This window comes from Mesoplodon bidens, assembly GCF_964165515.1.
Source record: "Mesoplodon bidens genome assembly, chromosome: 2".
In the NCBI taxonomy this organism is placed as follows: Eukaryota; Metazoa; Chordata; class Mammalia; order Artiodactyla; family Ziphiidae; genus Mesoplodon; species Mesoplodon bidens.
Genome location: NC_138177.1, coordinates 150,100,702 through 150,125,918, shown reverse-complemented (window position 1 = coordinate 150,125,918; position 25,217 = coordinate 150,100,702). Strand labels below are relative to the sequence as shown.

The window sequence follows — 25,217 nt, the reverse complement described above, 5'->3', positions numbered from 1 at the left end:
GCACTGTCGGGTGGAGGTGAGGCCGGGACCTGGACTCCTGACTATTGATGGGTAGGAGCTCCAGGTTAATTCCTTATCGATGCAGAATCGTCAGCTCATTAATCACAGAAGAGGTCAGAGCTTGGGGCTACAGAAGGGTTGCAGGCTCTATCCCCCAGTCTAGGGCTGGAACAGCTATAAGCTTGGGTGAAAACGTAAGCCCCAAACCTCTGTCCCTTTCTAGTCCCTTGAAGTGAGCCAGGGACCAAAAATGGAACCACCATCTCAGTCCCCCGTGGCTTCTGTTCTCCATCCTAGTGACCAACAGCCTGGTATAGTTAACTGCCCAGATCAAACAAACAGTAGGAACCCCCTTTAACCAAAGTGGACCTTCAAGTCAGGGAACTGAGGCTGGGCAGCCAGCACTGGAGATGGAGCTTTGTCAAACCGTTATCCCCACGGCTGCCCAGTGCCAGTGGGTGAGCAGCATTCTGGGTACTTGGGCAGGGGCTCAAAGCTAAAGATGAGCCCCTGTCTACCACAGAAAGCTGTTTTGACAAAACAAGATTCTGCTAAAATTCAAGACCTCAGAGTATCTTTATGACTCCAGACTCCTCTCCTTCACACATTCTCACACAGCAGGCCCACCCTCCATCTTCCCAAATCTCAGACACACCTGTCTCCTCTGGGATGCCCACAGTGAATATTATAGAATCAGGTCCAGTTGGCAGCTCCTGTCCCTCTCTGCACCCAGATGACAAATCACCCTGGTTGGAGTCCAGCGAAGGCCCTTCACAGGCCCAGGCCCAGCTTGATGACACCAAATATTCTGAAAGCAAGGATCCTGGGGCCCAAGATTCTAGGGAATGTATGTGGCCCGTTGAGCAGCCCCAGTGACGGCTGAGGGTTTGCAAGAGAAGTGGGCAATGCCCAATCCCCACCGGCTGGCTCCTTTCGGCTCTCTACTCCCCTCTCCCTGCCCTAGACTCACGTCAGTGGGTCCTTGATGGCTGGTTACTTCCACCCTGGGGACCATATGCTCTCTAACAGGAGACGTTAGCCCAGAGTGAGGGCATGAAACCCGCCCTGCTGTGGGATCCTTGAGCACTGTCGCGTGCAGCACTGCCACCTGTTGGCCACGGCTAGGAATGCAGCCATAGGAACTGGCTGCCACAGTAGTGGGGGAGTCCCAGAGGGCTGAGGCGATGTAGGGAGAGCTTGGCTCTGGAGACAGAGGGTCCATCAGCCCTGAGACTATCAGGGGTCAGATCCCACCCAGAGCTTTTCCAGCCATCTCCTTCACTGCCGGTCAAACTTTCAAAGCCCATCCCTGCCCCCCAAGTCCCTCGATCACCACAGTAAGCTCATTAAATCAACAAATATTTATTGAATGCCAGCTATGTGCCAGCATTGTGCAGCAGTGACTTGTAGAATGATAGATGATACAGGACTCTAAGGCTGAAGCCACTGCTTCTGCCTACAGAGGATCCAAGTGGGTCTCCCTCAAGGAGATGAAGGAGTTTTTTTCAGGCCAGTGGTTCTGGTTCTGGTTCTGGTCTTTAGGGCTCCTGACTCAGCTTGTCCCAGCTCCCATCTGGTGCTGCTGTCTTCCTGCTCCCCACTCCATCTGCCCATTACACACACATCTTGCAACTTTTCTGGATCTAGCGGCTTCCTGGCAAAGTGTGGTACACCTGGACAGGCCCCCCCACCTGTGTATCCTCAGCTCCCCATCTGGCTTCCACATCAAACTCCCTGGCAGTGAGAAGCCTGAGTGAACTGCCAAATGGGACCCACAGGGACGGCACTCCATGCTGTGGGGCTCTGCCCTTCCGGGACCTGGGAGCACAGATCACAGCCCCTGCCCCAGCCTGCCCCTACCCTCTGGCACCTCCCTGTGAAGCTCACCTTCTATTCAAGGAATCAGAGATCAATGCTGGGGCTCGTCCTCACCCCTACCCCCCACCCCCAGCTTTATTAACCCTTCACGGCCTAAATGCCACAGGAGTCAGCAGCCTGACTGTTGCACTTATCCAAACACAACCACTGCTAGGCTTCTGCAGAGACCTGCGCAGCCACTCCTGCCCCTAGAATCCTGGGATAAGCAAACCACCACAGTCCCCAGGACAGAGGCCCATGGAAATTCTCTACCTGGAGAACCATAAAGTCCCAGAGGGCTGCAGGGAGTTGAACCAGAAGAGGACCCCACCCACGGATGTAGGTTATGGGGAGGTGTCAGGCATTTATTTCTGGAGCAGAGGTGAGGTGGGTAGGGCAAGGACCTCAGCACTGGACGCAGCTGCGCATGAAGTTGACACAGAGGCTCGTGTAGTAAGTAGGGTAGTCGCGGAGATGGCTGACGTGTGCAGATGACTCGAAGTCCACAGAGTGCACCAGGACCCGGTGCGCCAGGCGTGCCTCCACCATGCGCTCCACGTCCCTGGCCAGGACCACCTCGTCGGCCCTGGAGTAGAGGTAGAGCTCGGGCCAGCGAGAGGCTGCATCGAGCAGCCTGTCATAGAAGTGGGTGTGGAAGAGGGAGGTGAGTGGCGCCAGCAGGACGTGGAACACGACTGCCACCAGGGCAAAGGCCATCAGGAGCAGCAGGCGCAGCGCGGCAGGCCGGGACTCCAGGATGGCTGCCAGTGCCCTCAGAGCCCCCAGCAGGTTGCTGTCGCCAGGACCGCTGTCAAAGATGGTGCCCACCACACGCAGGTGGCAGAAGCGCCGGTGGGTCTGCAGGAGCTCCAGCACGTATCGGTACAGCATGACGCCGGCGTTGCTGAAGACGTGGAAGAGCAGGGGCTCCTTCTCAACCTCGTAATCAAAGAGCAGCTCAAGCAGCTTCTGGGCCAAGACACGAAGTGAAGGGATGCCCAGGGACTCGGAGAAGAAGACCATGTGCCAGGGGGCTGTGTATCGGATCACGATGCAGCCCTGAGGAGAGGAGAGAGGCCCTGTCCATCCTCGGGGATGGGGTGGGGAGGTGGGGACCAGCTAAGGTCAGAGGGGTCCAGCAGCTCCAATTTCCACAGGCCCATAAGCTGGCAGTGCTCCAGGCCCTGCTGCAGTCTGGGCAACAGCTCACCTCTCCTAGACGCAGGAAGGTCCACTCCAGGCCCATTTGTGGAATAAGCGCTTCATGCTGGCCAAGCCCCCTCAGCCTGGGATGGTATGCGAGGCCTGGAGCCCAGAGCTCACTTTGGAAACATCTGGGCTGACCAGAAGGAAGCCTCCTCACTCTGGTCCGCTCCCTGTCTCCCTCCCACCCCTGACCCTGCACCCTCATCTGCTCAACTCTGGCACATTTAAGGCCTCACTGCTTGGCTACACCCTGCTACAGCGACTCTGCTCTTGCCTGTCCCTACTTCCCAGGGACAAACAGGTATCCCCACAAGACCCAACACCTGAGACAGCCTGCAGGCCCAGCCTTGACCACCAGAGGCCACCCGTGAGCCAGGCCCACACGGCGTCAGTCTGTGGCCACTGCCACCTTCCCGCAGGGCCCTGAGAACAGAGGCCATACTCCCAAATGTCTGGTTCCAAGGCCTGGGATCACTCCTCACTCTCCCTGAAATTCCAAATACAGTAAACTCCGTTGTTCCTCAAATTCTAAAATCTTTAGCTAAACTCTCTCTAGGCCTCTGTACCCCTCAATGCCTGGGTCAAGTACACCTCAAGGTCTCCACACAGATCCCCTTCTAGGCCAGTTAGAACAGGCAGCCAAAGCCACCCTGAGTCCTAATCCTCTCTCATTAACATGTGCCAGAGACAAAGGGCCCTTTGTCGGGGGAATCTGAGTTGGGCAGGCTCTGGGGTCAGACGGTTCTGGGCTCAATTCCTGGGACCAGCACTTATTAACAGTATGGATGGACAGCAATTTACTTCATCTTTCTGAGTCTGCATTCCCAACTGTAAGTTGGGATGACATCCATCTCCTGGGATTGTGGGGAAAATGAAATGAAAAAACGTACCTCGAGTGCCCAAAACAGCACTTGGCACAAAGTCCTCAGCTAAGAACAGCAGTCATTAGTGGTGGTAGGAGTAATAACAAGGAGAAAATTACATGCGCACAGTACTCGAATGACCCAGAGCCAGAGAGAGATGGTCAGCTGAGGTAACCCTGCCATCAGCCTCCTGACCTTGTCCCCTCCCGCTGACTGTGATCACATGTGCTCCAACTCCTCCTGGCTCTGCTCTCACCAAGACCCTAGCGTACCTAAGCACCCCTCCCAAGACTCTGCAGCGGGGGTCACGGATGCTACATGGCCCCACAGATCTGGAAGATTTCACAAAGAGCTCTTCTGCTCCAACTCCCCAGAGGGTGCTTTCCACCCACCCTCAACTTACACACAGCATCGCCCATGAACGCAAACATACTCCACACCACCACACACACACACACGACCCTTGGGACTAAACACAGCCTTGTCCACCTCACACCCCACAGATGCAGACACCCACCCACTGCACCACCTGTGAAGTACACAAAAAAGCACAGCCACCAACGCACGCCCACAGCGCACACACCACTGTAGGTACTACCTTCAGGAGCCCACACACATGTGTGCACACACGCCCACACACGCTTCTCCCCAGAAGCATTCCCATGCAGCACTACCTGCTGATACAGGCATAAACTCAGCAGCAAGTCCTGGGAACTCACCGTCTCTGAGGGCGCATGTGCCCTCCACTTCCACGTCACCCGTGAGTGCATGCACAGAGCTTGCCTTGTGAACGCCCAACACCCCCTGTGAAGGAAGGGCACATACACCAAGCTTCCCTGGGCCTCGCTCTGAGGTTTCCATCTCTGCCGCCACCTCCCGAGTCAGATGCTCCTAGAACCCGCCCTGCACCAAGGACCGGGCTCTCACTGGTTGTCCGATCCCAGTCTCTCCTCTCTCCCCTGAAGCCAACCATCTCTCCATCTCCACACACGCTCGGTCCCAGCCTGATCCATCTGCCCTCACCTCACTCTCCTGTATTTTCAAGTCTCTTCCTCGTTCCAGGTTCCTGCTCAAACCGATCTCATTTAAAAAAAATGAAAGCCTCTGCCTTCCCACCATGTTCCCCTCTAACTCTGTCCCACCCTCTCTTCACCTTCCCAAACTTTGACACCCACCCTCTCCACCTGGTCCCCTCCCACCGACTCCACTCTGACAGCTGCACTGCTCTTACCATGGTCGCCCACGTTCTCCCGAATGGCTAAATCCCATGACACCTTTCGGTCCCCACCGTACTTTCCTTCCAGCAGCATTTGGGATTACGAGCTCTTCGAAACACTCTCTGGTAGCCCTGGCTCTTCAATAAGACAGAAACAGAAAAAAATGGACTATTCTAGACTTATAAGAGACTTAAGGAACGAAATAACTAGATGCAATGGGCAATCCTGGATTGGACCCTGGTTCGGGAAAATCAGCTGTAAAGGACACTTTGGTGACTATCAGAGAATCTGAATATGGACTGGAAACTCGATGAGATTAAAATGTATTAATATGGGACGGTGGAGATCATGGTCCGAAAAAAAGCAGGATATAAAATAGTGTATTCAAGAGATCTTATTTAGGTAAAGAAAAGATGCACAAACAGAAAAAAAGCTGAAAGGATATATACTAAGGCTAAACAGAGGTGATCTCTAGGGGACAGACCATGATGTTTTTATATTCTTTTAAATAATATAGTATCAGGAGTTTGGGGTTGGAAAATCTTTTTCTCTACCCCCATCTTATCCTCCTGACCAGGGGGTAAAGGCACCCACTCCTTTCCCAGACAACCCCCTGCCAACGAGCGCTGCCACCTCAACCCCTCTGCCTTCCCTGGGATCACTTCCTCCCTCCACTCCATCACTTCCTCCCATGCCGTCTGCCCCAAGAACATCTTTCCTCTCTCCCTCGACAGTGGTCCATTTCCCTAAGACTCTCTTCCTGTGGATTCCATCACATTCCCCTGAGTTTTCTTGTCCATCTGTAGCCACTCCTCCTTTCCACGTGGGACCCTCTTCGTCTTCTGCTCCTTTAAGCTTGGGTTCTGTCCTGGGCCTCTTCTCCTTGCCCTCTACACACTCCCTGGGGGAAATTTCATCCACCCCAGAGCCCACGGCTTCTCTTCTAGTGCTCCTTGTTTCAAAGAACCCAGGATCTGCTGCAGCCAGAAACCTGGCATTACCCAGACCCCTCCCTATCCCTGTGCCCACACACAATCTCTCATCCACTGACCACTCTACCTCCTAACAAGATCCTTGATCCATCAACTTCCCTCCACCAGCACCACCAGCCCCAAGGTCCTGGCCACCTCAACAAACTCACTTCCCAGCCTCTGGTCCTGGCCCCCACAATCCTTTCCCCACTCGGCAGTGAGGGACTCTCAGAAGCACAAGTCTAACATCACACCCCTGTTTAAGTCCCCTGAGGACCCTCCCAGCCTCATCTCTTCGCACTTGCCCTTTCTTTTGTCCTCTGTCCTGGCCACACTCACCTATTCCCAGTCCTCTGCCTGCCCTCAAGGATCTTAGTCTAATGGAGAAACCAAACTAGCCTCGCCCAGTAAGTAGAATTCAGAAGCAGCTGAAACTTCTTGAGGAATAAGGCAATGCCAGAGGACCAGGCTTGTTGGTTGAGGGGAGGCCTCAAGCTCAGAACTACATCTTTCCTCCAACCCCTCTCCCATTCCAGGGCCACCACGCACCTGGGGCACAGCACAGACGTGGGTCAGTGGAGGGAGGCTGAGAGGAGGGGGCCCCAGCTGGCCCTTCTCCCAGGTGACTGCCATTCCTCCTCAGTGCAGGGCTTCCAGCTGGTGGCTTGGGGTCTGTACTGATGCCTCCCTGCTTTGGGAGGTCTGGGCTGAGGAGGGCAGGGTCAGGCCAGCGGCCAAAACTGTGAAAGGGGCTTCCCAGATATAACCAGGCCCTCCCAAGGCTCTCCAATAACCACAGCCTCTACATACAACTCTCGGTGCATCCTGAGATGAAGCAAGGAAACTGTAGTCCTGAATCTCTCTTCCAAGAGGCCCTTCTACTCTGGAAACGTGAGGGTTCATGGTCAGCCCTAAGACAGAAACTCACCTGGTCAGAAAAGGAGAAAGCCCCAGGAGTCCAGACTATGCCCAGCACACCCGGCCCAGGTTCCTGCTGCCCAGAGAGGCAGCACTAGCCAATAGAGACTTGAGGTCTGGGCTGACTCCGCAGCTGGGAGCACATCTGGGATGGGCTGTCCACTGTGGGGCTTGGGGAGGAAGGAAGGGGGAGCAGGTCAGGGGGCTGAAGGGGACAGACCAGGCCACAGAGCTGGCTGCAAAGGGTGGATAATCCTGCCCAAGTCCCCACGGGCCCAGCGTCTCCCTCACAGGCTATTCTTGGTGCCATTCCCAGGCCTGCCTGGGCTGACTGGTGGTCAGCCTCCACTGCAGCCCGGAGATGAGGGCAGCCAAAGCTGGGAGAGCCCCGCAGAGCAGCCCCAGCGCACTGGGCGTCCGCACACCTGCAGTACTCACCCTTTTGTGGTAGATGGCGCTGTATTTGGCCAGGTTCTTGTCTGTGCAGCCACCCCAGCCCAAGAGAATCACCAAAGGCTGTCGAGTCCCCGCCTCCTTCCCGCCTTGGTTGGGGCTGTTCTCTGAAACACAAGCAGAGTGAGACTGTAATCCCTGGAGCTAGGGTTTGGGGTGGGGGTGACTGGCCAATCCAGAGCCAGCGCTACTCGGGCTGCTGGCAGGGGAGCGCCAGGGGCCAGGCCCAGGCATCCTGCCGGTAACTGTGCCTCGGGTTCCCAGGGGGCTCCTTCCTCTGTCCTTCACTTCAACTGGCTTTTAGGCTTCTCAGGAGGCACTGCAGGGTAACTGGAAAAACCCACTTGACAGCCCCTTTCTTTAGTGACTCAAAGACATAGCCCAGGTGAGAAAAGTGAAAAAAAATACTTCCGCCATGCAATTTCACCTTCTAATCCAGGGATCTGCAAACTACAAGCCATGGGCCAAATTCGACCCATGATCTGTTTTCATATGACTTTCGAACTAAAACTAAAAATGTTTTTTACATTTTAAAATGCTTTTTTAAAAAAAATCAAAAGAAGATTTTGTGATGTGAAAATCATATGAAATTTAAATTTCAGTGTCCACAAATAAAGTTTTATTGAAACACAGCCCAGCTCATTCATTTACATAATGTCTATGGCTGCGTTCAAGCTAAACAGCAGAGTTGAGTAGCTGCAACAGAGACCACGCAGTTCACAAAGCCTAAGGTACCGCCCTTTACAGAAAAAGTTTGCCAGTTGCTGTCCTAATTCCATGAGCAGACGGAAGAAGAAGGCTTTAAAAGGAGAAATGGGGGACTTCCCTGGTGGCGCAGTGGTTAAGAATCCGCCTGCCAATGCAGGGGACACGGGTTCGAGCCCTGATCCGGGAAGATCCCACATGCCACGGATCAACTGAGCCTGTGCACCACAACTACTGAAGCCCGCATGCATAGAGCCCACGCTCTGCAACGAGAAGCCACCGCAATGAGAAGCCCACGCACCGCAAGAGAGTAGCCCCCATTCGCCGCAACTAGAGAAAGCCCGCGCACAGCAACGAAGACCCAGCGCAGCCAAAAATAAATAAATAAAATAATTATTAAAAAAAAAAAAAAAGGAGAAATGGATAGGGCAGTATAAGCAGGGAAGTGAAGCAGACAGACTCTGGCGGCCACTACCAAACCACCCACCCTGTCCTGACAGAGAAGAATAACAGCCGGTATTTACTGAGGTTTAACCCTCACAACAACAATACGAGTAATATTATTACAGATGAGGAAACTGAGGCACAGAGTGGTTAAGTTACTTGCCTAAGGTCACACAGGAAGTGTAGAGCTGGGAATCTGGTCCCTGCTCCCCATCCTTGCTAAGTCACTTGAGACCTTCTGTGCCACCAGCCCCGTCCATAACTAGAAGCTCATCTCCTTCGGTGACGTGCCAAGGCACAAGCCACCTGCCTCCTCCACGGCTGCTTCTGAAGGCCTCCCTGCAACCTTGTCAGTCAGACCTCATCTCATTTCCCCTGCCAAGTGAGTACCCACCCTCCTTGGGGCGACTTCTGTGCACGGACTGTCTGTTGCTAGTTATCTGCCCTTCTGAAAGGACCGGGGTGTACTCTTCCAAGGATCAAGCCACTTGGCTATGCTCAGCTGCCACCCTAAGATTTATGGATGCTGGTGGTGACCTGGCAACAGTAAATTTCAAGGCTAGTTAAGAGGATGGTAAATATAAATCACTAACCTTTGGACAAAAGGAAGACAACAATTTCCTGTGGAAATTAATGTGATTGAAAAGTTCAGTGTTCCTGCTCTCCAGCAGTGGCAACTCCAGCCTTTGGAGATTAACTGCCTGCACCCATGGGGATGCCAGACTGAGTTGCAACTCAGCCTGGACCAGGAGCTCCCAGCACCTCAGTCCCTTGCTGACCCCTGCCAGCCGTCCCAGGCTCCCCTGACACTGGCCTCAGCCTCTGATAGGAGAGATGGTCCCACAGCTCTAACCAGGCCACTCTACATATTCTCACCACCTTTCTTGGCCTGATGGCCTCCTGTCCTTGGCCAGGGCAGCTCTTCGCCTGCACTGGCCTTTCTGGTGGAGAGGCTCTATCTGGGCCTCACTGGGGCCCTGGCCCAACCTTGCTGGCAATGACTACCCGTAAAGCTCAGGCTGCAGCAGCCTCACGTGTGGTAATCAATAGCTACAGTTTGGATCTGCCTTTGACCCTCTGAGGTCCAGCAGCTGGATTTCTGAGACTTGCTCCAGGGAGGCTCCTTAACCTCTGTGCAGCTGTCTGAGCATGGGCTCCCCTCCCCCAGCCTATGGGGCTCCCCTCCAGGTACCACCACCAAGACACCAGCAAAGGGTTTGGGGGTTTATCTCAAAAAGAGAGAAGGCAGCCAGGGGCGGTCACATCCCCTGGTGGCCGCTCTTACCAGCAGTGGTGGGGCATTCCCAGTCCAGGAAGGTTCAGACACTTCTGCCGGGCCTCTGAGCTGCCCCTCACCCCACAGCTGGGCTCTATAACTCCACTTTGCTCCACTGAAGGTTTTGCCGGCACCCTTGGCTTCACCAACTCAGGCAGAAATGACTCTTCACCAGATACACAACTCCATGAAGAAACTCAGAATACGGACACCCTGGACACACTGCCTCTTCCCAGAGCCCAAGCTTTCCATAACATTCCTAAAAGGAGAGAATTTGTCTTTCTACTCCAGCCAGGCATTTGAGGCCGCCCCCCTGAACCACAAGGTGCTCCTCCTACCCACAGGCCTCTCCCACGCCCCTGACACAGTCTCTTCCCAGGGCCCCCTCTCCATGCCCATTCCTAACTCAGAGCCTTTGTCATGACCTCCTCCCACTGGAGCCACGCTGCCCATTCTGATTCTAGACATGGAGCACTATAAACCAGAAAAGTCCAAGATGCTCCGGGAACATGGCTGAGAGAGTGATCGTGACCGGGAAAGGCCTCCCACAGGAAGACACGCTTGCTGTGCTGGCCTTGACGGACCGTAGGAGCATGCCAGGTGGAGAAAGGGCATGAGCAGGGGCAGGGGACGATGGAGATGTTACAGTTGTTCTGGGGCACAGCAAGCAGTCCTAGGAGGCTAGAAGCCTGGAAGAGGGAGCAGAAGTGGGCAGGAGAGCTGCCAAGAGTGGGACTGGGGCCCGATCCTGCAAGGCCCCCAAGCCATGCTTAGGAGTCAGGATTTTATCCGGAGCAGTGGAGAGTGAATGAAGATTCTGGAACTGGGGGAGTGGCATGATCCAGTCTGTACTGATTAATGACTCGCACAATTACTCGTATAATGCCCGTCTCCCCTCAGCCAGTAGGCTCTGTGAAGGCAGGAACTGGGTTTGTTGCATTCAGCGCCACATCCCCGGTGCCCAGCACTGTAGCTGGCCTGTCTAGGCACTCAGCAGAAACATGCTGAATGAATGAACACGTGGCTGCAAACTGAAGGATAGATCCAAGGAGCAAGAGCTGGCATTCTTCTTGTTACCCATTGCCCTTTCCAGAGTAATAAAAGTAATAGCTATGGCTATTGTTATTTATTGCCACATCTGGATCATGATTCCTCCATTCTCTGTAAAAGCCCCCGCTCCTTTTATGCTCCTTCCACTGGTCATCCCTCTCTCCCCCTCCCACTGCTGACATCTCCTGGCCTCTGGCCACTGCCCTGCAGGCACTGAAGACTCGGGCACTGGCTCTGTCTCCCACTTCTACACCAGGACTTACCACAGCCCTGCACAGGCAATCAAACCCACCTTGGTCCCAAACCATCACATACCTCTCTGAATTCCACATCTCCTTTAGCTTCTACCTCCCCCTCTTTGCCATCACCAAGAAAAACAATAACGATAACAGCAAAAAGAGAGTTGTGGCAGGCACTATTCGAAGCACTTTATATATCAACTCATTTAATCCTCACAACAATCGTACGAACAAGGTACTGTTACTAGTCTCATTTTACTGATTAAAAACTAAGCCACAGAGATAGTAAATAATTGCTCAAGGTTACACAACTAATAAGCAGTGAAGCTGGAATCCAAACCCAGGTGGTCTGACTCAGAGACCAGCTCATCACCACTACCCCAGGAGGCCCCCTGGGTAAAAAAAACAAGTCTTAACCAAATCTCTTTCCACTCAGCTCCAAACCTGTACACATGGCTGCCCCTGTATATCAACAGATCCAACACCAACCTCTTCCACCTGCTCCTCCTCAGGGACTGGCCATCGCAGTCAGAACCTCAACATACGCTGCCTCATTTGGTCCCTCGACCACCCTAGGAGTTAGCTACTATTGCTATCCCCATTTTACAGATAAGAAAACTAAAACACAGAGCGGGTAAGTCTTTTTCCCAAAAAACACACAGCCAGGAAGTGGCACAGCCAGCATCCATCTCTGGACCACCATGTCACACTACCCCCCGCCTCCAGGACCTTGCACATGTTCCTCACTCCCCAGCCCTGGAGGCTGATGCTCCATGTTATGCTTTGCTAATGCCCACGCCACTTGCTGAGTCAGCTCACTGTTGACATCCAAGAAGCCCCCCTTGATGCCCTCCCCAGCCCCTTCATCACTAGACTGGGTTAGATGCCCCTCCTCTGTATTGTCACAGCACCACCATCACCATGCCACTGTGCTTATCCACTGCACTGAAAGGGCCCGTTAAGAACAGGTCGTGTTACTACTGTAACACGCATGTTACTACTGTAACACGCAAGGCAAGAGTTGGCAAAAGCCTGAACCAGAGCAGTGGGGGACAGGTAGGAAGGGGGAAGGAAATGATAGGGAGAAGAGAATCACAACAATTTTGGAACATGTATTAAAAGCCTCAAAAAACATGCACTCTTTGACTTAGTAATTCTACTTCTATGAAAGAAAAATGTTTAATCATATGGAAATAGTCTGTAATACATTAAGCAGATCATAGACATAAATGTAAGAGCTAAAACTATAAAACTCTTAGAAGAAAATGTAAGAGGAAATCTTTGTGACCTTGGATTAGGGAATGGTTTCTTAGACATGACTAAAAGTACAAGGAATAAAAGAAAAACTAGACTTCATCAGAAGTGAAAACTTTTGAACATCAAAGGACACCATCAAAAAGTGAAGAAACCGGACTTCCCTGGTAGCGCAGTGATTAAGACTCCACCTGCCAATGCAGAGGACACAGGTTCGAGCCCTGGTACGGGAAGGTCACACATGCCGCGGAGCAACTAAGCCCGTGTGCCACAATTACTAAGCCTGCTCTCTAGAGCCCACGTGCCACAACTACTGAAGCCCACGCACCTAGAGCCCATGCTCCGCAACAAGAGAAGCCACCGCAATGAGAAGCCCACGCACCCCAATGAAGAGTAGCCTCCACTCACCACAACTAGAGAAAGCCCACGTGCAGCAACAAAGACCCAATGCAGCCAAAATAAATAAATAAATAAATAAATATTTTAAATGAAGAAACCCATGGAATGGGAGATAATTTTTGCAAATCATATATCTGATAAGGGGTTTGTATCCAGGATACATTAAAAAACTCTCACAATTCAAAAATAAAAGACAAATAACCCAACTTTAAAATGGGCAAAGGATTTGAAGACATTTCTCCAAATAAGATGTACAAATGGCCAATAAGAATATGAAAAGGTGCTCAACATCACAGTCATTAGGGAAATGAAAATCAAAACCAGGAGACAGCACATTATACCCACTAGGATGGCTATAATAAAAAGTCAGGTAATACCAAGTGTTGATGAGGATATGGAGCATTCAGAACCCTCATACACTGCTGGTGAGAATGCAAAAAAGGTGCATCTACTTTAGAAAGCAGTTTGGCAGTTCCTCAAAAAAAATTAAACATTGAGTTTCCATATGACCCAGCACTTCCACTCCTAGGTATATACCCAAGAGAACTGAAAACATATGTCCACACAAAAACCTGTGCATGAATGTTCACTGCAGCATTATTCACGATAGCCAAAAAGTAGAAACAATCCAAATGCCTATCACCTGTAAATGGATGAATAAAATGTGGTATATCCACTCAATGAAATATTATTTGGTCATAAAAAGGAATGAAGCACTGCTACAACATGGATGAACCTTGAAAACATATGCTAAGTTAAAGAAGTCAAACACAAAGACCATATATTGCATGATTCCATTTATATGAAATGTCCAGAACAGGCAAATCCACACAGTAGAAAGTAGATTAGTGGCTGCCAGGAGCTGGAGGGAGGGGGAAATGGGGAGAGACTGCTAATGGTTCAGGGCTTCTTTTGGAGGTGATGAAAATGCTCTGAAATTAGACAGTGGTGACAGTTGCACAATTTTGTAAATATATTAAAAACCAATGAATTGCACATTTTAAAAGGGTGAATTTTATGGTACGTGAATTGTATCTCAATAATGTTATTATTTTAAGAATTAACAGTAACACATTAAGCGAAAAAGCAAGCTGCAAAGAAGTATGTACAACAGAATACCTATATACATACATACACACATACCTACACATACTTATGCATAGAAAAAATACATCAAATATTAATAGCAATTATTTCTGGGATCAGAGGCAACTTCTCCTTCATGATTTTTTTTTCTACTCACTTTCTAAAATTCCTATGTATCACTTTTGCAATGAGAGTTAAAATATTATTTTTTTTAAAAGGGTGGGGGGAGGTGTCCTGCAGAGTCAACAGCACTTGAGAAGTCAAAGAGATCACGGATACCCAGAAGCCCCTTGGTGAGGCAGAAGTATTCTTTTTAACCCTGGCACTTCCTGAGTACCCCACAAAACAATTTAATCCCACAGGCTCTCTGTCCTCTGGACTTTTCTCAACAAACAACACTGACACCAATAATACAAGAATTACAGATACATACTATATTGTACAACAGTTCAAGTCATAAAACTAAAGCATAAATCGGACTGTGTATATCCCAGGGGCATATGGGGAAGACAAAGGAAAGGGCTGACAAGGCATAAGAATCTGTGGAATAATATGTGCTTTTCTTCTGCAAGCCAGAACGAAAATACAAAGAACCTATGTTTTCTTCTTAAAATACAAGGAATAAAAGGATCCTCAGTTTCCTCTACTCCCAAGAAATACTTTCTAGAGTCTCACAGTTCCTATATTTAAACCAAATTACTTCATTTTAAATTTACTTTTTTTTTTTTTTGGAGTAACAGCATAGGAGAGTAGCATGGTATCTAGGAGTGCATACTGTATAAAACCATACCTGGGTTCAAATCTCTGGTTCTGCCACCAATAACTATGAAACAGACCTTGAGCTAGTTCTCTAAGTTTCAATTTCCTTATCTGTGAAATGGGGATAATAATACATAGGACTGAATAAGATAGTGACTACTGAGGGCTTAGCATGTTACCCTGGCACAAAGAAAGAGTTCAATGAATTGAAATTATTATTACTTCATGAGGAATGCATGCTCACTGTAGAAAAAGCAGAAAATGAATATCTCATAAAATTGGAACCATACTGCTTTTGTAATCTGCTTTCTTCAATTTAGCAATATATTTTGAACATCTCTCCCTGTCGGTTTACATATCTCTACACCATTCTTTTTAGTGGCTGCAGAGCAGCTATAGAATATTTCATAATTTATGGTGACCAAGCTCCCATTATTGGACATAATGTTGTTTCCAATCTTTTGCTGTTATAAAAATACTTTAATGGACACCTCTTTCTTCCTGCATGGCCTTAATTGTTTCCTAGAAATGGAAGTGCATGCAGGCAGTACTTCCTGATGGCAACTGAAATCTGCATACACAGGCTTTGGAGTGAGGCTCCCAAGTTGGAATCTGGGATAACTTGGGGCAAGATGCTTCACCTCCCCTGAGCTTCTGTTCCTCATCTGTAAGACGGGATAAGAGTACTCCCTACTTCACAAGGTGGTCGTGAGAAGTAATAAAATTATAAGAGGGGTTCCTGGCAGGCCTGGCATGTGAGCCAGGCATGGTCAACAATGTAAGTGCAACAGAAACCACGGAGACCTCAGGCAAAGGAGGCCAGCAAAGGGTCCTTCAGGTCTGGAGCTCAGATCCAGGGCCTAGCATGGTGCCTGGTATAAAGCAGACAAATTAGGAAGGGTTTTTATTAAAGCATGAAAGAAAAGATACCGTGATTAAAAAAATAAACAAAACTCCCCTGTTTAAAAAAGAAAAGTACCTATGGGGTCCCCACAGACAAGAGGGTCTAGTCCCAACCCTTCACCCGGGCCTTTGAGGCCTCTCTGTTATGTCAGCTCTTGAGATTTTCTCTCCGGCTCCTGAAAGCACCCGGCGGCCTGCCGCCAGGGCCCTGCTCTCTCGGGCCACTCTCAGTCCCCCCAGCGCCCCTAGTTCTGCACTTCCTGCTGCTCCCCATCTACCTGTCAGCCCTCCCGCAGCTCCAGGTCCAGCTTGGGCCACTCTACTCCAGGAAGGCAGCCGACCCCTGGGGCCCACCATGGTGGTCCGGACTGTGGTCCACCCCAGACTGTTTCCCCGGTGCCAGGGAAAACTTCCTGGGGGTCAAGACAAGGTCTACATTTCTTTGACCCCGGCAGGCGCTCAGCAGAAGAGCAGACTGACAGTTAAGCCTGGGCCTACAATAAACCTATCACTTCCCTTCTCTGTGACCCCCACCCCCCACCCCCGGAAGGCTTTCTTTGTACTCTAAGAGTGAGCCCCTTGTCCCAGCCTCATTAATTCTGTGAATCAATTATTTCTAAAACATGTTTACTGAACATGAAAGCAACAGGGTGCCTTTAAGAAGGCCTGCTAGCCTGCCAGTGAGCCGCAGAGGGGCCCCAGGGCAGGACTTGGCTGACCATTCTCTGGCTGGGAGGAGGGGCAGCACAGCCCTGGCCTGGGATGGCAGAGCCACTTGGGCAGGGCCCAAGTGCTGCCAAACGACTCCCTTCAGCTCATTTGGCACTTCACCCTTGCCAGGCTCTGGCAACACTGAGCAAAACCCTCCAACAACACGACAGGGATCCCTGCTGTGGGAGCCCTGAGAACAGAACCTTCCCCAAGGAAATGAGATGAGAATACCCGATTCTCACTTAGGAGGGTGAGGGGATCACTGGTCAAAGAGGAGTGGGTGGGATGGGGGGAAATGCTAGGTCAAGGGATCAGCTTCAGCAAAGGACCAGGCAGACGACCCTCATTCGGCCCAGACAGCCACGGATATTTGCTGGTGGGGCTCCCAGCAGAAGGACCCTGGGCTCTGAACGACCCCAGACCTGTAGCTGCCTTCCAGCTAACTGATGTACCAGCAGAAACTGCTCGCCTCTCTATCAGCTCACAGCAGTGCTGGGCTCTGTGGCTCTGATGCTCAATTATGGGGGAAAAGCAATTCCAGAAACCAAATATGACTGTCCTACACACTTCTTCACCATTAAACAGTGATTGCAAACGAGAGACCATCTCTGGACCCCCAAAGATTGTCTGTGAAGCCCTGTCAGCCTGGAGGGGAGCTCTCTGCAGACAGGAAGAAAGCAGATTCAGGGGATCACAGTGCCGTCACTCCCTTCTGAGGGCCACACCGCCTTGAGTTCAGCTCTGGGCTATGCACTTTGGGAGGGAAAGGAATGAGAAAACAAAGCCAATACAGAGGAGCAATCAGAAGGAGGAGGCTATTAGAACCACACCAGAGGAGGAACAACTGAAGGCCCTGAAGGTATTTCTCTTGGAGAAGAGAGATGAGCTGTCCTCTTGAAAAGAGAGGAAGAGAGACTACCTTGCTCTGTGTTGCACCCACCACGACCTCCTAGCCCTGCAGTTACCACGTCTTTGTGAAACCACCTGCTACTAAGCCCTCAGCCCTCCCCAGAACCACAGCTCCTTGAAGGAGTCTGTGTGTGAGTCACTTCTGAGGCACCAGCAACTAACCCATCGCCAGGACACAGCAAATGCTGAACTGAAAGCAGAAAGGACAGGAAGGCCTACTGTGGCTCAAGAAAGATAAGTGCTTTCTAACAATCCCAGTTGCCTCCAACAGGCCAGGATATTTGGGAGGAAGCATCTTGTCAGGGAAGGGTCTGGTGGCAACAGCATGCTCTCATGCCAGGAGAAGGATGCAGGACAAAGTGGCCCCCTGAGATTTCTTCCAATTCTAGGACCCAGCCCCCTGAAGCAGGGAGGGGACCCACAAGGGGAGGAAATATACCAACGGAGCACCTGCTCCATGCCAGGCACACACATCCAGTCACTACCTTGTTAACCCTCACAATAGGGAATCTGAGGCTCAGAGAGGTTCAATAACTTGCCAAAGCCATAGAACAGCAGGAGGTAGAACTGAAATGCAAACCAAGACAGCCAGGGTGCCCACGTGGGATGAAGCAGAACTTCTGCCCTCCTGGCCATGCAGAAGGCAGCTCCAGCTCTTTGCAGCTGAAGGTTCTCCAAGGGCAATATTATTAACTGGCTTTATCTCCCACTGATGTCAAAACTTGTCAAAAGCATTTTTACATCTATAAGCCTAAGAGCCCTCGGCCGACAGAGGGCTCTAGGGAAATACAGCTGGTCTGGAGCCATCTGTTCTGGGGGAGCCTAGCGGTTGCACTCCCCTCCTAGACCCCACCCAAGGAACACAAGATGCAATGGGAGGGGTCTGGGAAGGCTCTCCTGAAAGAGGTAACACCTGAGCGAAGCCTTAAATAATGAACTAGGCAAGCGAGGGGGCAGTGTGGGGCAGCAGAGGGAAAGGGCATTCCAGACAGAAGAAATGGAGGGAGCACAGGCAGGGAAGCAAGAAGTGTGTGGAGAATCACAAGCAGTTTGGGGTTGCTAGAACATAAAACTCAAGTTGAACAGTGGAAGGACACAGTGATCAAAGAGGTAAGCAGGGTCTGCTAAATTATGGAGGACTTTGAATACCATGCTAAGGAATCTGGATTTGATTTATCCTGAGGGCAATAAGGAGCCACTGAAGGGTTTTATGTAGAACAGTGATAAGATCAAAGCTTTGCACTGGGAAGGTGGTTGTGGTAGCAACAGAAGAGGCTGAGCTGCAGCTGGAGGTGTGAAGACGATGTGGAGTAACGCAGACAAGACATGCAGCTCAGGCTGGGGTGTATGTCAAGGCTCCTCTACCATGATTCCCAATCAGGGCCAAACTTTCCATTCTCTGGGCCCCCAATCCGACTCACATTGCCAGGCATCCAGACCTGCTCTACAGGCTACTAATTTTGTGGAGGCTCCCACACATCTTTCTGTAATGATATGACTGTAGAGAGGAAAACAAAGCTAATCATTAAGCTCACTCGGTGCCAAGCATTATGCTGGGTCCTTTACACAAATAATATCAGTTGTGCAACCAACAACCCTAGGAGGGAGATTACTATTGGTACCCCAGCTGTGCAGATGAGGAAACCGAAGTTCAGAGCTGGAAGCCTGCCAAAGATCATCCAGCTACTAAAGGGAGGAGTCAGGATTTGAGCAGACTTCTATTTCATGGCAGAGACGGCTCTGTAACCACTGCCAAGGAGAGTGCAGAGGAGGGAGGGATGAAGGTTCTTTGTCCTGGGCTTTTGCATGGACCCCGAGGAAAATAGTGTATGAAATATAATGGGTGGGACCCCTAACCACAACTGCCGAAGAAAGGCTAGCAGTGGGAAGCCCGACCCCAAGCAAAGGAATCAGGAGGGCCTTCAGCTACCAGGAGAGAAGCGAAGGTACGGGCTTGGGAACTCCGACTAAAGAGACAGAAAGAAGGGCCCCAATCTGCGGGGTTAGGGGTCGGGTAAACGCCGGGAAGGGGCGGGGCTCGGACACCAAGAGCACTCTGGGGGCGGGGCTTACTAGGGGGCGGGGCTCTCTGGACCCGACCAAGTCTAGGACCTGCGGTGAGGGGAACCCCCCCGGTGAGGGGTTGAGCCGCGAGAGGACCGGGCCGCAAGAGGGGCGGGACCACAGCTGCGCTTGAGACCCACAGTCTCCTTAGGTCACCTCCCCACGACTGGACGCAACCCTCGTTCCATACCCTGGCTCCGGCAGGGATGATCCGGGATCTCGATGGTGTAGTCCAGCTGGGCCGAGGCCATGATGAAGGCGCCGGCCCTCAGCTCGGGCCTCCGGCCGGAACTCTCGCTCACGTTCCCGCACCTCACCCGGGGGCCTCCTGGGCACCGCCCAATCACCACCCACCTCCCTCGACGCTACCCAATCCCTGAGCCGCGCTCTGTGACCTCCCGCCTTAGCAACCACCGAGTCTCTCTCGGGGCCTCTCGCAGCACCCTGCCAGCTCGGCCCTAGCAACCATGCCCCGCCCCGCTCTATCCCTGGCCCTCAGCTATTGGCTGACTCGCTTGATTTGGATCAGGTATTGGCCAGCCAGGACGCCGGTCAGGAAGAGTCCCCACCCTCCTGTGTAGGTAAGAGGGTCTGCGGGAGAGTTGCTGTGTTCTGGGGTTGGGGAGGGTCTTCTTTCCTAAACCGTGTCTTATCGTACCGGGTGGACAGCATTGCCCTTTGACTTACATCATCTAGCTATCTCTACTATCCTCTACCAGCCGCAGCTCCGAGGGCTGGAGGTAGAAAACCGTACAAAACGGCCACAGGAATGCGTGCCAGCCCATCCTCCACCCAGCTGGTCGAGGAATATTCTGACTGGTGAGGTGGGTAGGATGCAAAGGAGGTGCTATTTTCTAGCGAATACTTTAGAGAATGCCCTGTTCGTGCGGGACATAAAGGGGCTAGGGGATACAGTTTTCTTAAATTTATCCACGCGCTTAAAAAATATTTACTGACCACCTGTTACATAGATGGACTCTAGTGAGGATTAAGTTTTTGGCTCTGACTTCCGTAAGTCTTAAAAGGAGAGGGAAGGAAATCATGCATGAGCCAACTGCAATACTGTGCAAGGGATAAGTACTACAAGAAGAGTAGGCCCTAAGGATTTTAGGAGCTCAGAATTAGAAGGGGCATTTATGGCAGTGCTGATGGCTCTTGAGCTGGGCTTTGAAAGACTTTTGGAGACATGAGACCTTACAGGGCTCAAAGAGAGGGAAGTGAGGGCTTCCCTGGTGGCGCAGTGGTTAAGAATCCGCCTGCCAATGCAGGGGACACGGGTTCGAGCCCTGGTCGGGGAAGATCCCACATGCCGCAGAGCAACAAAGCCCATGATCCACAACTACTGAGCCTGCGCTCTAGAGCTCGTGAGCCACAACTACTGAAGCCCGCGTGCCTAGAGCCTGTGCTCCACAACAAGAGAAGCCACCCAATGAGAAGCCCACACACTGCAACGAAGAGTAACCCCCGCTCGCCACAGCTAGAGAAAGCCCGCATGCAGCAACAAAGGCCCAACGCAAGCAGAAATAAATAAATTTATAAAAAGAGAGGAAAGTGAGGGGTCAGTGCCAGGAATTATGAGCATTTCCTGGCCAGAGAAGAGACTAATGGGAGAGCAACCTTGGAGGAACAGGTAGGCTCAGATTCTGGATCTTTGATACCACACTCAGCTCTGAACTTATGGGTAGATCTTACTGATGGAAAAAATTTCCAATGCATTTTACACCCATGAGCACAAGAGCTTAGACTTTATCCTAAGGACAATGGGGAGACTGCAGGGCTTTAAGTGGAAGAGTAACAATCAGATTTGTGTTTTAGAAAGATCAATGAAGAGAATGGATTGGGGACTCGGAGAAGGAGGGAGACCAGTTTTGGAAGTTGTTTTAGTAATGAGGAAGGATTATGGTGGCCTGAAACATGGAGAGGTAACAGGATTGAAGAAAGGGGATGGATTCCTTAGACACGAGTTTAAAAGAACTGGACTTGGTGACTGGTTGGACATGGGGTAAGTAGGAAAAATGAAGAATGACTTCTAAATTCCTGCCTTGGGCAAACAGAAAGGAGAGTTCTTAGGAGAAGGTCAGTTCTGGGCATGGTGAGTTTGAGGTGCCAGTGGGACATCCAAGTGGAGGTGTCCAAGAGGCAGTTGAGTATGCCTGACTGGAGTTTGCAAGATAAGTCTAAACTGGAAATTAAAATGCGCAGTCTGCTGTGCCTTATATGGCAGCCACACGAGTGGATTGATTTGTTGGGCTTGCCCAGGGAGTATGTGTAGAGTAAGAAGAGAAGAGGGCCTAGGACAGAGCCCTGAGAAGTACCTACATTTGAGGTTCTGCAAAGGTAATTGAGATGAAGTGTCCACAGTGGTTAATTAATCTGTAGTAGAACACGGTTTCCCAGAAACCAGGGGAGGAAAGTGTTGAAGGCTGATGACTAATCAAGTAAAATAAGCTCTAAAAAAAATCCACTGGCTTTAGAAACAAGGAAGTGGTTGTAAAGGCAGTTTCAGTGGAGTCGTGGGAGCTGAGGTCGAATTACAGTGAGTTGAGAAGTGGGTGGGAAGGTGAGGAAGTGAAGACTACACTTTTAAGAAGTTTGGCTCTTTAAGAGGCAAAAAGAGAGAAGAAAATAGCTGGAAGGAGAGGCAGGTTTTTATTCAGATGGGAGAAATGCTGGTGGCATGGATCCAGCAAAGAGAAAAAGATGATATTATAGGGAAAAAGAGATAACAGAGAGTGGGGCCCCCAGAAAAAGAATAAGGTAGGGCAGCAGTCCCCAACCTTTTTGGCATCAGGGACCGGTTTGGTGGAAGACAATTTTTCCATGGATGAGGCAGAGGAGGGGATGGTTCAGGCGGTAAGGCGAGCGGTGGGGAGCGATGGGGAGCAGCAGGTGAAGATTCGCTCCGTTGCCCGCCGCTCACCTCCTGCTGTGCAGCCCAGTTCCTAACAGGCCACAGACTGCTACCCACCCACGGCCCCGGGGGCTGGGGATTCCTGAGTAGGGGATCCAAAACATTAGTGGAGAAGTTCACTTAGAGGGACATTTGCACTGTGACAGAAAGGAGGCATGTGAGATTAGTACATTAGTAGATTTGGTGGCAGGAACTTGAGAGAATTCTTGTATGGTGGTTCCTATTTTTTCTATGGAATAGGGACATGGTATCAGCCAGGGAGAAAGGGATTGGAGATGATTTGCAAGATTTGAGACCAGCAGAGAAGGATTGAAATAGCTGCAGTGGAGAATGGGAGCAAGATGACCGAGGTAGCATACAGCTTTCTGGGAAGTTAGAGCCCTATTGAGGTTGGTGACCATTATTATTTTGTAGCAGCAGCAGTCTGCATGGCTGTGTGCTATGTATTTTTCCCCCAACAATATTCAGCCATCTACTGGTGGCTGCAGAGAGGTGAATTGAGTTGATCCAGGTTTGAATTTTATCAGGTGGATGAAATGGAAAAACAAAGGACAAGGAAGTTGAGGATCCTGGCAAAAGAGTGGTTGAGATGGTGGATCTTAGACCCTAAACCGCATAGGAGAGAGTAAAAGTGTTATGGGCTGGAGATCCCAATGAAGTCAGAGAACCCATATCTTGGAAACAGTTGAATGAGAGAGTTATGATGAGAAAGTGGAGTGATGAAGTTTGAGTAGTTTCAAGTGATGACAGGGCCCAGAGTATGGCCATGGTAGCAGGTGGCCAAAGTGGAGTACAGAAGACAGCCAAGATGTTGACATGGCCATTGAAATCCCCCCGGATGATGGCAGGACCTGAGGAAGGAAAAGGGAAGAGGATGCTTGTGAGCCAGGTACCAGTAAAGCAGGTTGTTCTGGAGTGTGTAGATGACAGCAAGAGGAGGGGCAAAGGTCAATACAGCTGAATGGCATGACCCTAAAGTAGCAAGGGTTTTTACAAAGAGCAGGTAGAATAGGAACTGAATTGGACTTTGGTGGGGAGACATTAGCTCCTCTCCCAGTCCTGAGATCCCTTGGGTTTAAGAGTATAAGCAGCTAGCTTCCTCCAGGGTCGGCTATGCAGAAGTGGCGCCCTGAGGAAGAGCCAGCTTCCGGGGCAGGCTGGAGGTGAGCAGAGCGAGTGTGGAGCCGCTAAGTGTGGAGGAGACTTTGCTGATCAGAAACAAAAGTTTTCCAGGGAAGAGTAAGAAGGTTGGGAAGGGAAGGAAGGACAGGAAATCAGGTCAAGGAAGATGAAGCATAGAGCAATGAAGGGGTGAGGAGAACGTGGGCAGAGAGACTCTGGTTGACCTAGAGAGTTACATTTTGTGGGGAGGGCATGAAGCCAGGCCTGTGGAGTGGAGCTGGGGGCAGAAGTGAGTCTGGGGAGAGGAAAAGGGGGTCCATGGGTAGAGAATGAGGGTAGGTCTGGGAAGCTGGTGACGGCAGTAGGTTTTGCAGGAAGGAGATGGGGAAAATGGTCTATGGAAACAGGATGGAGGGAATGGTGGCTGGCTGTGGGGAAGAGATGGGGCAGATGGAGTCTGTGAAGAGGGTATGAGTGGGGAGCAGAAGGAAGGGCGTCTATGAGAAGAAAGTGACAAATTGTGTTGCATTTGGCCCTGAGGTGGAAGTAAAGGCCAGGACACCCTCTTTGGCTGGCCTGAAGTTGAAAGGAGAATGTTTCTGTGTCTGTCTCTATCTCTTCTCCCTCTCTCTCTGAATGAGGAGCTGAGAGTGAAGCGTCGGGTTGGGAGAAGGCCTCTGTCCCATTGTGCAGGTGGAACCCGAAGGAACAGGAGACAGTGACTGCCTTATCTCCGAGGCCATGTGGGGACAAGGAGCCAGGCTGGCAGCCTATGCCCTGGAGGCTTCTTGCTTTTAGAAATGTGTCTTCTGATTTAGGAGGAAAAAAGCCCTCTGGGAAATTTTATTTAGAAACGAAACCTAGTGACCTTTTGATTTTTTTTTTTTTTTTTTTTTGCCGTATGCGGGCCTCTCACTGTTGTGGCCTCTCCTGTTGCGGAGCACAGGCTCCGGACGTGCAGGCTCAGCGGCCATGGCTCACGGGCCCAGCCACTCCGTGGCATGTGGGATCTTCCTGGACTGGGGCACGAACCCGTGTCCCCTGCATCAGCAGGCGGACTCTCAACCACTGCACCACCAGGGAAGCCCTGATTTTTAATACCTCTTCTCACTTGTTGCTAAGGACCTTTGGCTTAGTACAAGAACTGAGGGTTTTGAGATTTCTGTGATTTTCGTTTCCTGGCACGAAGAAGAACCATTTGGCTGCTATAGAAATGATTTATGGATGAGTCCAGATTTATTAATCACCTCTGAAGATGGAGAGGAAATTAAAAACAAAGAGTCCACTCTGGGCTGAAGACAGAGTCGGTTTGTCGTCCTTGCAGAAGACCTTGCCAAGGTTAGAAGGCCACAAACAAACCAATTTGGACCGAGGTTCCTAATCCAGATTTTAATTTCATGTGCTTTGATTTTTTCAGACCATTTTCTCTCCAAGGTAAAATAATGACCATTTTAATTGGCTGCCACTTACAGAGAGTTTCCAATAAGCATGATGGCACACGTATATTTTTCTCTGGCATTCTGGGTGTGCTCTGGTTCTTATGATCAAGCTGGTGAAACTGACTTTTACTGCATGCTGCATGCCATGATCAGTTGACTATAAATTAAATCCTCTTTTCCAAAAGCCATTATCCATTAGTGCTAATTTGTTTGCTTCTCATTTCCACTGATCATTAGAGTCTCTGGTTGTGAGCACCAAATTGGAAATGATTTCTTTGACATTTCAAAAAATTTTCTCTCCTTGAATGCCATTTGGCTGCAGCTAAAGAACATTATGGTTTGCAGAGGAACAGTTCACTCCAATTACAATTTAACTGACCGTTCATGGCACTGAATCCCTGTCCTTAGTGTCCAAAGATGACACCGCTGCTGACATTGCTATTTCCTGTCAGCTGTAAAAT

General features: G+C 50.7%; 2 protein-coding genes across 7 annotated transcripts in view; one reads left to right on the top strand and one right to left on the bottom strand.

Moving 5' to 3' along the window:
- Window positions 1-1,346: 1,346 nt before the first annotated feature.
- On the bottom strand, window positions 1,347-19,669 carry TMEM53 (transmembrane protein 53). 5 transcript variants are annotated; one of them, XM_081224751.1, is made up of 4 exons: window positions 9,920-10,098; window positions 7,471-7,592; window positions 6,925-7,025; window positions 1,347-2,916 (listed from the first exon to the last, which is right to left on the bottom strand). In XM_081224751.1, exons 3-4 carry the CDS (start codon window positions 7,015-7,017, stop codon window positions 2,263-2,265), a joined length of 747 nt encoding a protein of 248 aa, XP_081080877.1. In that variant the 5' UTR covers window positions 7,018-7,025; window positions 7,471-7,592; window positions 9,920-10,098; the 3' UTR covers window positions 1,347-2,262. The 5 variants fall into 5 exon arrangements, with proteins under 5 accessions (XP_081080877.1, XP_081080876.1, XP_081080878.1 ...); XM_081224750.1 differs by lacking the exons at window positions 6,925-7,025; window positions 9,920-10,098 and adding an exon at window positions 19,475-19,669; XM_081224752.1 differs by lacking the exons at window positions 7,471-7,592; window positions 9,920-10,098 and adding an exon at window positions 6,664-6,821 and having other exon boundaries at window positions 6,925-7,012.
- A 356-nt stretch (window positions 19,670-20,025) lies between these two features.
- The window catches only part of ARMH1 (armadillo like helical domain containing 1), a 32,090-nt gene continuing 26,898 nt past the window's right edge, over window positions 20,026-25,217 (top strand). For both annotated transcript variants that reach the window (XM_081226337.1, XM_081226338.1), the window contains exon 1: window positions 20,026-20,108. The gene's annotated coding sequence lies outside the window, so the exon portion shown is untranslated. The remainder of the gene's footprint in view (window positions 20,109-25,217) is intronic.